At 33.1% G+C, this 16192-nt stretch overlaps 1 protein-coding gene across 1 annotated transcript; it reads left to right on the top strand.

The window, feature by feature from the left end:
* Window positions 1-640: 640 nt before the first annotated feature.
* Window positions 641-15973, top strand: LOC123668111 (transcription factor Sp2-like). The gene is made up of 5 exons (XM_045601905.1): window positions 641-700; window positions 9267-9409; window positions 10944-11090; window positions 11530-11674; window positions 15806-15973. The coding sequence occupies exons 1-5, from the start codon at window positions 641-643 to the stop codon at window positions 15950-15952; spliced, it is 642 nt and encodes a 213-aa protein (XP_045457861.1). The 3' UTR covers window positions 15953-15973.
* The last annotated feature ends 219 nt before the right edge of the window (window positions 15974-16192 follow it).

Below are 16192 nucleotides of genomic sequence, written 5' to 3' on the forward strand. Positions count from 1 at the left end.
ATATTTACGCACCACGTAACCGCACACAGCGATAGCAGTGACGTACAGCGGCGTTGACGCGAACGAAAAGTTATGACATTATCGTACTAATCTCTCACCATTGAAATTAGGCTTAGTTTCATGACCTGTATATAAGACCGTGATATAGACCTATATAGTCAATCACGTTTTAGTGTTGCCAGTTTTATAATAATGCATACTTTTTTGTTTTTTTTTTATTTGTGCTCAGTTTTTTTTTAATTTGTGTATTATAGTAAAATACATATTTTGAATTGCTTCAAAAACATAAAAATGTTTGTCTAAAGATCTATGACTATTTACCAGTTTTTGATACATTTCGAATAATTTCAAAAACCATTGTCTAATTTTGGTAAAGTTTTTGAACAAATATTTTTTGTTTTTGAAATATTACAAAAAGCTAATTCGATGTATACATATGTAATTTTGTATTGTAAAATGTACATTAAAACAATAATTTTACTTTTCATATTTTTATCTAAACTATTTAGTATTTGTAATGATGTTATATTAAGTAATTTAATTTGAAGCCGCCTGATAAGTTGTATAAGTAATTTGTTGTCGTAATACTCTAAGAGGAAAGAGTACCCGAGAGCTTTTGAAAAATAGGTATTTCAATAAAATGGTACTGGCTCGTTGTATGCCGCCACCGCACGCCGAACCAAGAAAGGGTCAACGACAGGTCAGAGCGTTTTAGGTAGATAATTATTGACCAAAACAGCATTTCGTAGTCGACTATTTTCTCCCCAAAACATGCCAATTTTTTTTAATGTAACTAAAACACCTTCAGCTGTCCCCTATGTTCTCTTTTTTTTTTGTAAATATACGTATTTTTTTTAATGAGTGTGAAACTATATAAAAAATCCTCCTACTCCCTATGATAATTATATATATATGTATATATATATATATATATATATATATATAAATTTCGTGTCACGATGTATGTGGGCGATAAACTCCGAAACTACTGAACCAATTTTTATCAAATTTTGTAAGCATCTGTGATTTGATCCAACTTGAGAGATAGGGTATTTTTTATCTTAATTGGACCCGGTAGAGGGCGCTGCTATCTGTGTGTAAGCAAACAAATTTGGTAGCTGTTTTCCGGGCAGGTATTCGGTATCCTTTCCTCTTAATAGCGATTATTAGTAAAGTTGAAATTTGGAAAATTAAAGAGAATCTTGTATAAATGTAAATATTATTTAAACTTAATAAAAATCTTTGATTTTAGAAAAGACGAATTTGTACGAACTTGTTGATAAAATATTGATCTGTGATTAAAATTATTTTATTAATTTTCACTTTAATCTGAGTTTTGTAGATATCGTACACACCTGTAATTAATGTAACTTTCTATAATAATAATTGTATAGATTTGTAGCATGTATTTGTAAAAACTTTTTAAGAATTAACTGTATGGTTTACCATTTAATAGATATATTCTACTTTTTCGCTTACAGCGTTTCTTTTCATGGACTGTTTTTATGCGTTTTAAAATTGTGTAAATCTAAATACTATGTGCTATGAATAGATTTCACAATCACTTAATGATAATTTAATATTTTTATATTTTTTCTTAATCGGTACTTTTTAGGCAATATCAAGTTTTCTGTTACTATGATTTTAGTTTATAAGTGAAAGAAATAATCAGGTAATTTTGCAGGTTAAATGTTTTAAAATAAAGTCCTAAAAATTACAATGCTAAATAATGAAAAATAAATACGTACAAACAAGACACATCGAAGATTAGTGGGTCCAAAATAGGCTTGCTTAGGATATTGTAAATATAGTGCTTCTTTATATTGTACAGTGTAAAAATATGTAAATACTGTTGAAACAGTTGAATAAAACTATTTTTTATTTTACACGGAGTTTTACTTTTAACCGACTTCAAAAAATGGAGGAGGTTCTCAAAGCGTCTGTGTTTTTGTGTGTTACCTCTATAACTTTTACTGGGTGTATCGATTTTGATGATTCTGTTCTTAATCGACAGCTGGTGCTTGCTATGTGGTTCCCAAAATCATTGTGTGGTAAGTATCAACTTTAAAGCATTCTTTTCGTTAGCAGTTTTCAGTTTGTTGCACATTTTTATAAGAAATAAGATGATAATCACAAAGATATATATTTTTTTTATATTTTAGATTATTCATTTTCTTCTGTTTTTTAGTCATTTTACAAAGGACATTTTCATAAACACTACACGCATTAGCCCCTTTTACCGCTATACTCTCCAGTCCCGTTTTGATCATTGTTTAAAGTACTAAAAATCATTCGCCTTTATTCACTATGAATTATTAATCCACTTTTATTTCTTAAAAATAGATGAGGTTATTATTTTTAAAATTAATAGAAACACCAGAGAAACGGAGAACAAATTTTCATTTATTATTTGTTTTTTAGTTCTAAGCACAGAAATGCTTACAGTTTTACAAAATACAACGCTTTCATAAATCTAGTGAGTCTTTACTTTTGTAATTTTCAAATATACATTTTCATTCGTTTTGGTCAAGTCATACAAGTTGTGTTAAAAAGTATTTAAATTTAATTTACATTATATTTTAATATTATAGAACTATTAATAATATAGAACAACATACTAAAATATCAATAAAATATTACAGATCAGTAATAAATACATTCAACAAAATTGACAACAATAATTGTGTTTGCAGGCAAACGAAGAAAAACCGAATTCAATTATATCGACAATTAATAAAACGTAGGTAGACGAAAAAATAGTCAAGTAAGTAAATACGCATTATCAAAGATTACTCCAAAATTTGTATCATATCATAAATCAGATCACGATGAAATTTAAATGTGGCCACATGATAAACATCGGCATTCGATTAAATTAAAAATCATCAAAATCGGTACACACAGTAAAAAGTTATGCGGATTTTTGAGAGTTTCCCTCGATTTCTCTGGGATCCCATAATCTGATCCTGGTTTCCTTATCATGGTACCACATTTAAGATATCTCCTTTCCAACAAAAAAAGAATTATCAAAATCAGTTCATAAACGACAAAGCTATCCCCGAACATACATAAAAAAAAACAAAATATATACGGTCGAATTGAATAACCTCCTCCTTTTTTTGAAATCGGTTAAAAATACAATCAATATCTTATTACACAGGTCGGGAAACTAGAGTGGTGCGGGTACGTTGGATTAATGGTTAAAAGCTGCCAGAGGCATGAGTGGCATGATGATCGCTTAGGGCATAAGACCGTGGTGCTGTGCAACGAAGATTAGAAGAACGATAGCATTCTGTCTCTTTTTCTATCACACGTCACGCATTTATATTTTAAAATATAACCAATTACAAAGTTGGGCGTCACCGCACCATGTGACGGCACTAAGCGATTGTAGTAACGTACAGCAACGTACAGCGGCGTTGAAGCGAAATTTTCGTACTAATCTCTCACCATTGCAATTGGGCTCAGTGTTCTCATCAGTGTAATAAGACCGTGGTGGATAAATTGAGTGACAACGATGAGTCACTATTTTCTTAACACGGAATATGCTGTATTTACTAATTCTTGTATTAACTTAATAAGGCCTAAAAATTAGTTCTAGGCAAAGTTCCCTAAAATTACTTTTTATCAAATCACAGCTAGAGCACACAGTGTCTAGAGTAATAGATTACCGCTAGACGGAATGTACCTTATTTCTTTTAACCTTGATTCAGTGCTTAATTGTTACCAAGGGACCCTGCGGTCCAAGAAATAAATAAATAATTTTTTTTCGTGTATATTACTATAACCTAATACGCAGTTTTCAAAAGTAGTCTCCAAATATAATTTCTTTAACAGAATGTCTCATACACTTCTACTGATGATTGGAACTAGGGAATGCAATCCCGCGAATCCGCCATCCCACAATTGCGGGACCTCGCATAAAATTAGCGGGATTAAATCTGCGGGATCCGCAAGGTTTGCAAGGTTTTATTTTTTCCAGTCTGAATTCGCTTTACAAAGTATACGGCACGAACGATGTTGGATTTCGTAGTATAGTTATACTATTTGTACCATTATTTCATCACTTGTAGTATGTAGTATCGTAAAGCAAGGACACTACGCGAAAGTACTATAATTGTAGCATCAGGTCGATTGAATTCATTTATTGGTCGACTGATTTTCTTTTTATTGTTTACCCCTCAATATAAATAAGTTATTTATCAAGCAATAACGAATCAGTCGTCAAGAAGCTCCGGGGATTCCTTATGTAATGTTTTACCAAGTAATTTTTATACTGTACGTAGTATACAAATTACTAGGTAAAACAACTTACAACTTACGAGTCTAGAATCTGAACGCGTATTTTCAGCTGTTGGCTTCACGTGCAGCAAAATACAAACAAATGTAAAAGATAAAACTCCAAATACTTTATGTATACCTACTACGAAAACAATTTCAGAAGCAAGTGCCTGAATCACATTGCCATTTTTTTTTCAGATTTTAATTCACATAACATTATTTAGATTTTTATCAATATTGCTGATCAAAATATAGGTAATTATACTATTTGTTTCTTCTAAGTAAATTCTATTTTTTTCATTTACGGACTTAGAAAATAATTTTTGTGGACTAATAATTCTAAAATATTGTACAATCCTGGAAATCTTGCAGATCCGCGGGACTGATGGTCTCAAACTTGCGGATTTGCAAGATTGTCTTTTATGTACTGGATTGCATTCCCTAATTGGAACCAATTCATTCATCAATTCCTTTGAAATCGATATAAGTTTAATTTTTTCCTTATTTTCAAAAAAATCCTAATAACAACAACTATACTAGTTTGAAAATTATCTATCATATTTATAAAAATCTTTCTGTGGACCTTTGGGATTTGCCCCAACCTTTTCTATTCTAGCTATTAATGTGTTCAGGATCGATCTTCTGGTCGCATCATCACCAGTCCAGTAAGTCTGATGGTGAAACAACTTATCCGAGGTAGGTTTATTCTTCGACGTACTCGATTTCTTTTTTTTTTTCGTTTATTATGATTGGTTCAAATTTTCTGCCACTTTTGTTTTGATTGTGTTCATTAATAAACCTACTTTGCGACTTTCGATATTCAATTCTTGAAGCATCTCAGTCAGCTCGGTTGGAGTGTATGAGAAAAGAGAAATATTTAGGGTCTTAAAATGGGATAGGTATGGCTTGAACATAAATGGCGAAAAACTCAAACATTTAAGGTTTGCCGATGACTTGATAATTTTCTCAGGTAATAATTGTCTGATACCAAATTTATTAGGATGCTGTTGTTTAATTTTAAAAGGATTCTTGACAAGAGCTTGAATAGAACTTAATGAATCTGTGAAAACTATAGAACTTTCAAGTTTAGCTAACCTGATATATTCTAAACTTTTAAAAATACCTAAAAATTCCCCAGAGACTGCCCAGAGGCTGTACGTTCAGGAGGGAGTTTGATTTTTTGAACAATATTATACTGAAAGTGAAAAACTCCTACTCCGATGTTACTATTGGCAAAATGTTTAGACACATCTGTGAAAATATAATGATAATCGCTAAATCGTGTTTCAACAATTCTTTTAAATTTTTTATCAGCCCTAAAAGAATTTGTTTTTTCTATGTCAAAGTTCACAACATTAGAAATAGAAGTAAGGTCATTGTATGAACTAGAGAAAATTGGCAAATTACAAGAGCTTTGAATCGGAGCGGTAAGAGATTTAAATTTAAAATAACTTGTAACTAAACACGGTTTTGGTTTATTTGTCCAATACGAACTATTAGAAACAAAGTAAGCAAGCTGTTGAAGCTTATTTGCAATAGTTGGATGATCAGTGAGTTGAAGGCAGCGAAAGAGGTGTTTGTCTGCAAAACATTGACGACGTAGATGCAAAGAAGGGTCAGAGCATTCAACCTGTAAATAATAATATAATTAATAGGGCTAGATTTCAGGGCCCCACAGATGACCCTACGATATTTAATGTCCTTTTGTCCGATGCTTTAAATCCCGACCTAGACCCAGGTTCTAGCAAGAAGGTGCCATATCCTAATATGCTACGTATTAAAGCATTATATATCAATTTTAAGTAAAAAGGATGTACAACCCACTGTGCAAGACATCTCATAATATTTAAAAAAATTTTCACATCTATTTATAATAAAATCAAAGTGATGAGTTCCTGAAAGTTTTTCGTCTAAAATAATACCTAAAAATTTATGATGTTTTTTTTTGCGGTATATTGTCATAAGTCACATGAATTAATGGAGCTTTACGCATTCGATGAAAAAGAACGACGGAGCTTTGTGATGGTGATAAAACGAGACCATGATTATCTAACCACCGTTTAAGATAATATAGAGATTCTGTTAATTTTGCAGACGCATCATCAGATTATATCCTTTTATGTATTAAAATAAGTCATCCGCATATTGCAAAAAATCAACATTCTCATCAACATTCAATTGCTAAATCTAAATCATTAATTATCTTCAGGTTAATATTTATGTTAACTGTTGGAGGAGCAAGTTTATCTAGAAAATCATTTGCTATACTGCTGGGCAGTGATACAAAATGGGTTGTATTATATGCTGACTTGAATCTTCTTATCTTTTTCCATACATCTGATGGAGGAGTATTAGGATATAACGAGGAGCAGAAATTTCTCCAACCATCACATTTTTTTCTTTTGAAAAATAATTTAGTACTGTTTACAATATTTTTTAATGACAAATAGTTTTACAAACACATATGGTTATTATATTTTTTTCAGCCTGTTTTCTTTTTTTTTATAGTTTCAGTACAATGACAAAAAATGATCTTCTTAATCCACTCCAATCAGGGTTTAGAACATGACATAGCACGACTACTGCTCTTGTTAAAGTGACCGAGGACATCAGATATGGCATGGATAGCAGGAAGCTAACTGTTCTGTCTCTATTAGACTCCAGTAATGCTTTTAATACGGTAGATCATGACGTACTTCTTAGTACTATGTGTTCACTTAACATATCTCCATCAGTGATTGGCTGATTTTGTAGTTATCTACAGAGGCGCCGGCAGAGAGTAAAGATGGAAATGGATCTTTCCTCTTGGTCTAATTTGCCTGTCGGTGTGCCTCAAAGTGGCGTCTTATTACCTTCTTTTTTCCATATTTATTAACAACATCACAAATAACATTTCTTCTCTCTACCATTTTTATGAAGATGATTTGCAAATCCATGCTCAGTCTGAACTCGAGAACTTGCCTGGGGCTATTGCTATAATTTATAAAGATCTGAATGGAGTCGCTGTTATGGTCTTCAATTAAATCCAGTGAAATCACAAGTTATAGTATTGGGCAGTCGGGCTCTTATTTCGAGAATTGACAGGGCTTCTTTACCTCCGATGCTCATCAATAACACTACTATACCATATAGTAAATGCGTTAAAAATCTTGGCGTTTACATGGAAGAGAATATGAACTGGACAACGCAGATTAACGAAGTGAGTAGGAAAATGTTTTCAACTTGGCATTCGATAAGACGCTTACAATACACGCTACCTATTTCTACCAAAATTGCTCTCGCGCAAACTCTTTTCCTTTCTTATCTCAACTATGCAGACGCATGCTATCCCGACCTTACTGAGCAACAACTAACAAAACTTGAGAGGCTCCAAAATTTAGCTATCAGATTCGTATTTTCCTTGCGAAAATACGATTTTCGTAAAAAAACTCAAGTGATTGCCAATTCATTTTCACCGGAATACTAAAATGCTGTCGCTGCTTTACTCCGTACTTAAAAATCCCCGGGCCCCAGAGTATCTAAGAGAAAAGTTCATAGTACGTAAATCTGACGAGGCACTGCGTTCGAATGAAGTAAAGCTACGCTGCAAATACCTATTCATCATACTGCATTCTACAAATTGTTCCTTTACAGTGCAGTCAATAATTCTGTGGAATGCCTTGCCAAATAGTGTTAGGGAGGCTAAAACTCTTACTACTTTTAAGAAGTTACTTAAAGATATTTACTTGCATTGTTAGAGCTGAACTCTAACTCTACTAGAAAATTTAATTATCTGTTAATGTGCTGTAAACAATTATTCATTTTTATATTTATGATAAACCATTACCTATTTAATAAATAAAGTAATATGTATATCTTTATTTGTGTATTTATTATTACGATAAAACATAATGTAATGGGTATGTATTTATTTGTGTAGGTATTTATTTATTTATTATTTATTTATTTGTTTATTATTTATTATATTATTAGATAGTAGGAATCACCTACCTTTTTGATGACCCCACTCTGTTTTGTTTTAAAATATCCTCTACCCCAAGAGGAGAGGGGTTTGTATCTACTTTATTACTCAATTGCTCCCGTGTTTGTGATGTAACATTATTAAGGTTATATCTAGGAAGCAGTCTTATGTTCTGTTTTGGTACATTTATATTATTAAAAGGACAAGAACTGATTACAGGAAAATGATCACTTCCATAGGTTGAACTTAATACAGAACATGTTAATTGTGACACAAACTGTGGTGATTCAATAGTTAGGTCCACCACGCTTATTTTGAACCTAGGAATCCATCAGGCAGCAACAATGCAACCACTGGAGAAGATTTAGATACATAAAATATGATCTGTGTATGACCAATTTTGATGACAAACGGATTTAAGAAGAATGACTGTACCTATTTAGTGGACCTTTGACAAAGACGAGATTTGTAATGTAAATGGTATATACGAGAGCCTTATAGAAAGTGTAAAAAGAGGGTTTAATTGAAATTGATTGATAGCTTGGACAAAGTTTATTAATATGTAGGTAGTTATTCAGAAGAGCAAAGAAGAAGGAAGAAATAAATCTAATTTTTACTGCCTACTGATAAAAGGCATTGAATGTTACTATTTGATAAAAGCCATGTGTGACTTTACAATCTGTTTTCATAATTTCGTATATGATCTGACATGATATAGGTAAAATATTAATTCATTGGTTGCAATATTTAGGTGTCACTACCACTATATAGCTGTGCTATATATAGTATAATAATAAATCAATACAGCTCTATCTAGGTAGCCATCTGTAATCTGTCACACTCATAAACTTTACAAGTATTTTTTATTTGACAGTGGTTTTGTCAAAGTTAAAAAAAATGCAAATAATTGTTTGTTTTTAAAATCTATAAGCCGATAAATCAGATAGATCTATAATGATATAAGAAACATACATTTTAAAATTAAGTGGTGTAAATGTTTTAATAACATTTATATATGTGTTAGGTTCGCCATAATTTTGGTTTCATTATGTTGAACCCAGAAGATTTGAAAAATAATGATGGTTCCAATTGTGATATATCTAAGTTACGTCCTGTAACTCAAAGACGCAGCCGATGTACTTGTCTCTACTGCAAGGATGGCATGAAGTATGATTTTAATTACTATTAGTGCCTGTTATACGAGTTGTTGAAAAAGTTTATCCTGCAGATAAATTACGAATAGACTTTAACAGCAGGAGATAGAATAGGACATAAGAACCTGTTTCGTCTCTATTAAGAAACTAAAACTTTGATACATAATTACAAATACAAACATGTCTAAATATAGTGAATTTCAGTGGCGATATAGAGTAATATATCAAAAAACAACAGGGCCTTAGTATTTGTTACGAATCAATAAATTTAATTAATGATCTGTACCTAAAAAGCTGTATTTAAATATTTCATCGCTTCAGCCTGTAATATTCCACTGCTGGGTATAGCCCTCTTTCCCCATGTAGGAGAAGGATAAGAGCTTAACCCCCTACGCTGCTCCAATGCGGGTTGGCGGATATACTTCCTACTAGTATGAGAAACAATCGCTATCAGGTGTTCATGACAACAACCGGGACCGACAGTTTACCATGCTCTCTAAGGCATGGTAGAGAGAACCACAAAGACTACACAAACCTTGACCATGCAACATCTGTATGGCCAATACCAATGTTTCAGTGTGCGGGGATCTAACCTGTAACTGCCAGCGCAACAACCACAAGCCTGTGCAGTGACCTTTGCGTAAATAGCTACTTTCATTAAAATGTGCCATTAACAAATCATTTCTATGCTAATATTATATAGCTGAAAAGTTTTTTTGTTTAAACACGCTAGTCTTAGGAACTTCTGGTAAGAATTGAAAAATCTCTTTTCTTTTGAATAGCCTATTTACCTCAAATTAACACGGGTGAAACTGCTTTGCACAGCTGGTTCCTTTATAAAGTATCATAAATCTTGGGATAAAATTAGTTGAATATTTATTGGTCTTGAAAAAAAAAATTGTGTGCTTAAATGTTAGCGAATGTTTTGAATTAAATTAATAAAAATATTAGTTTGTAAAACACTACAAATCTGTTATATTGTTCTGCAATTTTGGAAGTATACTTGTTGCATCTTGTTTGTAAACTTTAAAAAACAAAAGGAGAAAACTTTAAATATAAATAAATAATAAATAAATATCTACACAATACACACACGGTCGTCTGTCCCTAAAGTAAGCAACTTAATGCTTGTGTTCTAGGTAACAGCCGACTGGTATAGCTAAATTTTTTTTTGATAAACATACTTATGAATAATACATATATAAATATATAAATAAATATATACATTACACCCAGACTCTGGGTGGGAATCGAACCCACAACCCCCGGAGCAGAAAGCAGGGTCACTACAAACTGCGCCAACGGGCTAGTCAAATATAGGAGATAAAAAGGAATAATTATGAAAGCATTTCTCAAGAGTTGATACCAAAACATTTATTTTTAAGCAATAAATGCTTAATGTGAATATTACTTATTCTAACATTTATTTCGATTACTATTTTTAATTTGTAATAAATAGAGATCTGATTAATTATATTAAACAAAAAATACTTGGTGATAAATATATGTAATGATTTATTTATATTTAAAACATGTATTCTTTTCAGACTTGTAATAGATGGTAAAAAACGACATGGATGCCATATAACGGAATGTGGCAAATTTTATGTTAAAAGATCTCATTTAGTAGCACATCTACGAACACATTCAGGAGAAAAGCCATTTACATGTGATTTCTATTTATGTGGAAAAAGGTATTAAAATATATTTTTTACAAAATGAATAATTATTTAGTAAAAACTGTCACACAACTGAGTATAATATAACCTTTGATTGACTCAGTCTGTAGTGGACAGAGAGAAATTAATCTACCTCTTTTCTCCACTGCAAGTTGGCAGATATATTCCCTTCTATGAGCAATTTCTAATAGGTGTATATGATCTAATGGCTTTACGCACTCTCTCGGGCAAACTAGGCAAACTTTGAAGAACACCTGGCATAGAAACAAATATTTGTATAAATATAAATATCCAGCCGAAGCAGGAATTGAATCTCAGATTATCAGTGATTAGGTGCTTTTACGCACAACTACACAAGAATCAGACTTCAGAGAGAGAGTTTGTCACATAACCATAAAATATGTCAACAATTTTTAAAATATGTCAAATATGAAAGTATATTTTCATGTTTTAGTTTTACTCGCTCAGATGAGCTTACAAGGCACAAACGGATACATTCTGGTGACAAAGTCTACAAATGTGGAGTGTGCGTTAAATCATTTTTACGTTCTGACCATCTAGCAAAACATAGGAGGACACATGTACATAAAAGGACAGCGGTAAGATTTTCAAAATATTGCATATTTTTTTTATTTTATTTTTTTATTTACATGTGATATACATCCACGGGCTTATGAACCCATGTCCTTTTTTATTTTCAAAAACATGCAATTTTTATTTTTATTTTTTCTATTTCAAGGTAGGCGTTGCCCAGCAACATCGCTGTTCAAGTCAGACTATGTTTTTAATGTCTCCAAAAGAGACGCGAGTCCACCGACCGGTTCTTAATCTAATGTATGGTACAATTTTTTTTTTTTTTTTTTTAATTATTTCCTTATATATATATATTCCTTACATATAATACTATACTTATATCTAGCTTAATCATAATTTTTTTTTTCACATGCATAATAATCGTTTTCTTAAAAATATATTTTTTTTAATATTATCTATATTATTACCAACTTACTCCTCCCAAGCAAAGCAACCTATTCGAATTTTATTTTGACATCTCGAGAATACTCTCAACGACGGCGGTGTCTCTATTATGAATCGCCATCTTGAGGCTATGCTCGAGGATGTCTTTTTCCGTAGCCTCCGCCGCCCTCCCGACGAAACGACAGATCGCGTCATCTCTGTAGTCGGTGTAGTAGACACAGGCCTTGATGTGTCTAGTCACCGCGACTATCGCGTGCGAAACGCAATATTGCATATTCCTAAAGCTATAAATTTATAGGAAAAATTTTATGATGTGATAGTAATGTGCAAGTATCTGACATTTGCGGAAATAGGTATTTAAGTAAAACTTCTTTACGCTGCTTGACTTGGGGAGTAAGCTGGTGAATGCATGACGAGAGCATTACGAAAAGTGTGATCGGGCGAGGCGAACGGACGTTAGATGGAGCTAATGAAGTTTTATTTCAGTCGTGTGATCTAAAGCACACTTGTTTATTCATGATTGTTATTTATAAGTCAATTGAATTTTTAATTGCTAATGTTAGTATGTATGATGTAGTGATCAGAAGTACTTAAACTATATTTGTTATTTTGATACAGTCTGTATGTCCCATTTTTTTGCGCGCACCTTTTTATACATCTAGACCGGTAAACAAGCGTACGGCTTACCTGATGGTAATCAGTTGCCATAGCTTATAGATGCTTGCAACACTAGGAGCATTGCAAGCGAATTGCCGATTTTACCCCGATCCCTTCAGGATATCTTATCACCTTACTCACCACAGGCACACAACACTGCTGGAAAGCATTTTACTGAGGTAGGGCACAGCAGGAATTTCCTGCTCAAAATATGGAGCAGCTCGACTGAGGTAGTACCTCGACCTTACAGAAGTCCACAGCTAAATAATACTGTTGTCAAGCAGTATTGTGTTCCTGTTGGTGAGTAAGGTGACCAGAGCTCCTGGGGGGATTGGGGATTAGGTCGGCAACGCGCTTTCGATGCTTCTGATGTTGTAGGCGTCTATAATCTCTTACCATCAGGTGAACCGTACGCTTGTTTGCCGACCTAGTGACAAAAAAAAGCAGTATTATTTAGCTGTGATCTTCTGTAAGATCGAGGTACTTTCCCAGTCGGGCTGCTCAAGGTTTTGAGCAGGATATTTCCTATTGTGCCCTACCTCACTTATGACATATGAAAAATAAGATATAGGTAGACTAGGGGGCTATTATGTACAATACAGGTAGATGTTTTTATCGGAGGTTAAATTTTTTGTTATTTCTGACTTTACCTTAATTCCAGTGCTGCAGTAAGTGTACTCATGGTCCGTACTGCTACTATCACGCGTTATTTTCGAACAAATTTACGTAAAAAACGATCTTTACTGCAAGATCAAAATACGATACGAACTGACCTTTAACGACTGACAAATAGACACTTTTAAACAAAATAACGCGTCAGACATTAAAATTAGTAACATTGCGTGCTAGAATATAGGTATAGAAATTCGAAAAATACCCAAAACCGAATCGGAGCACCGCACTGTCCACGTGGTCTTGGTCTGCCCTACCCCTAGAGTGTTTTTTTAAGCCGAAGACGCGGAGGGAGGGTTGCACTTCCCGCAGCGCCGGACCCAAGCGTTACTCTAACCTTAAAGGTTGTAGGTTAATTTTTCCCGATTTAAAAATTTGAACCTCAAAACTTCAACCACGATATCTCTGTAACAACGGGGTTTACACGAAAATAGTTGTCCGGGGGGTGAAAAACCCACACTCCCTCCCACCCCCCACCCCCCTTTTCCCCCCAACCCCATAAATTTCTCGCCGGGGGATGTAACGGAATTAATTTATCGGAACCGACGTCGGAGTCGGAACTAGAAGAGTCGGAGGCAGTTCAAAAGTGATGGCAGAAGGGTTATTTTCACGTTTTATTAAAATACAAATAAAAATGTTATTCAGAAATATAATTTAAGCACAAACAATTCGATAATAAAAATTAGTTTCCAATAACAGTTAACAGTTTAAATCAAATGAATTAAATAACTCCAAAGGTACGAGTGTAAATGAAATTTAATGACCAAAAATAATTGGAGCTTTGTATCCGCCCAATATATATATTAACGAGTCATAGATTAGGTCAACAACGATAAAAACTTGTGCGCATGCTACAGAGCTTGAGGGACACGACAAATATTACCGGGCAATTGATTTAAGGTGCTGGAATTTTGTATTTCCATTTACTTTACACTAAGAAATAATTTCTGTTAGGAATACGTTTTCTCTATTTATACATTCGGTCAAGTTTTTATTATAAGAAATTTGTCAAGGGCACATATTTTTGGAATCTGACCTACGATTAAAACCTCCGACTGAAAGCTTTGGAACAGAATGTGTAATAATAATATGTCATAAATAATTGACAGTTTCTCGACTTTGTGTTTTTTTTTTATAGAAATAATAAGGGTGAAAACTAATGTGACTCTGCTAATCTGCACTCTTTTTCATCTACACGTTTTATCCACCTTATGTCTTTGGCTGTCTTGAGTACGTTACTTTACTTGCAAGTACAAGTTACAACCAAATATCATTTTATAGCTCATTATATCGAACTATAAAATTGTAAATTCGCGTGATATGAAAATTCAAACTATGTATATACTATAATGTTTTTATCGAGTCTCCAATTGTCCATAATATATTTTAGATTGACGCAAAAGACCTTTTTACGTATTAAGCACTTACATACTCTGAATATTTTGACATGTTTTAGCGATCTGCTATAGTAATATTTCGAACCTGATAGCTGATTTTCAGTTATGCATAATTTGCTAGTACGAAAACCTAAATTTGCATACAAATGTTAAAGTGATAGATATCATTACTCTCATATTATTTGCATTAAAAGTAAAATTGCATCAACCTATTTGTATATATGTTCTAAAAATTATTGTTGGCCTACCGATTATTTTATGCGAATTTCATGAATGCATTATTGTATTTTAAATCTGTCCTACTTGTGGCGCATTTCTAGATAAGATTTGATTGAGATAGGGTACAGTAGGAATTATCTTCTTCAAAATTTTGAGCAACCTGACTTTGGAAGCACCTCAACCTTACATAAGATCACAGCTAAATAATACTTCTCTCATGAAGTATTGTGATCCTGTGGTAATATAGTATAATATAGGTATTGTGGTGGTGGTGGTAATGTGGTGGTGGTAATGTGGTGGTGGTAATGTGGTGGTGGTAATGTGGTGGTGGTAATGTGGTGGTGGTAATGTGGTGGTGGTGGTAATGTGGTGGTGGTAATGTGGTGGTCGTAATGTGGTGATGGTAATGTGGTGGTTTGGGTAGCCAAAATTCCTGGATAATGTCGGGGGTAGGATCGACAATGCGATCGTGATGCTCCAGTTGTTGCAGGCGTCCATAGGCTACGGTAACTGCTACCGTAGTAGTATAAAACATTTTAATGCTATGTTTTAAGCTTGAATTAACTCTAAAGCGTGGGTAACTTAGGCTTCGCTTCGTGTTGCTTAGCATAGCGTTGTTTATCGTAGAAAACTAAGGTCCAGCCTTAAGCTAGACAGATTAGATGCACTTGGCGAAAGAATATACCTAATATATTATACGTGATTATCCAGCATTTGCAATATTAGAATAGAAACTTACTATATATTATGTAAGATGCTAATGAACGCTAAATTCCTTCAAATAAGAACTCCCAATTTGTTCATTAGGAGGAACCACCGCCGATGTACTTTAAATCGGAGAGTGACAGCGACAATTGTGAGGAAAACGATGTCCTTATTATAGAAGATGAGTATCAGGCCTTGGATAGTGAAGGAAAGAAAAAATTCATAGAAATCGTTCCACAACAGGACTAAGCAAAAGACACGTCATCGTCAACACTAAACAGGAAAAAAGAATGTTAGAGTCATTAGCAGAATTTATAATATAATAATTTATTAAGAATCTTAAGTATGTACCTAATTAATAATTCATTTTAAAACTCATAGTAAAAGAAAAATTCGACATTTTAAGAACACTTAAGTATAAAATGTTTGTTAAAATTTCATTGTCTACAATTTTCAAAAACGTCACCGTACTGCAAATTATATTTCTTT

This window comes from Melitaea cinxia, chromosome 3 (assembly GCF_905220565.1).
Source record: "Melitaea cinxia chromosome 3, ilMelCinx1.1, whole genome shotgun sequence".
NCBI lineage: Eukaryota > Metazoa > Arthropoda > Insecta > Lepidoptera > Nymphalidae > Melitaea > Melitaea cinxia.

Bases quoted from the DNA above. Each gene is read 5' to 3' on its own strand.
- LOC123668111 (XM_045601905.1), top strand. From the start codon at position 641: ATGGTACTGGCTCGTTGTATGCCGCCACCGCACGCCGAACCAAGAAAG. The intron at 9,410-10,943 runs GTATGATTTTAA...TATTCTTTTCAG, and splicing joins TACTGCAAGGATGGCATGAA to ACTTGTAATAGATGGTAAAA. The intron at 11,091-11,529 runs GTATTAAAATAT...TTCATGTTTTAG, and splicing joins TTCTATTTATGTGGAAAAAG to TTTTACTCGCTCAGATGAGC.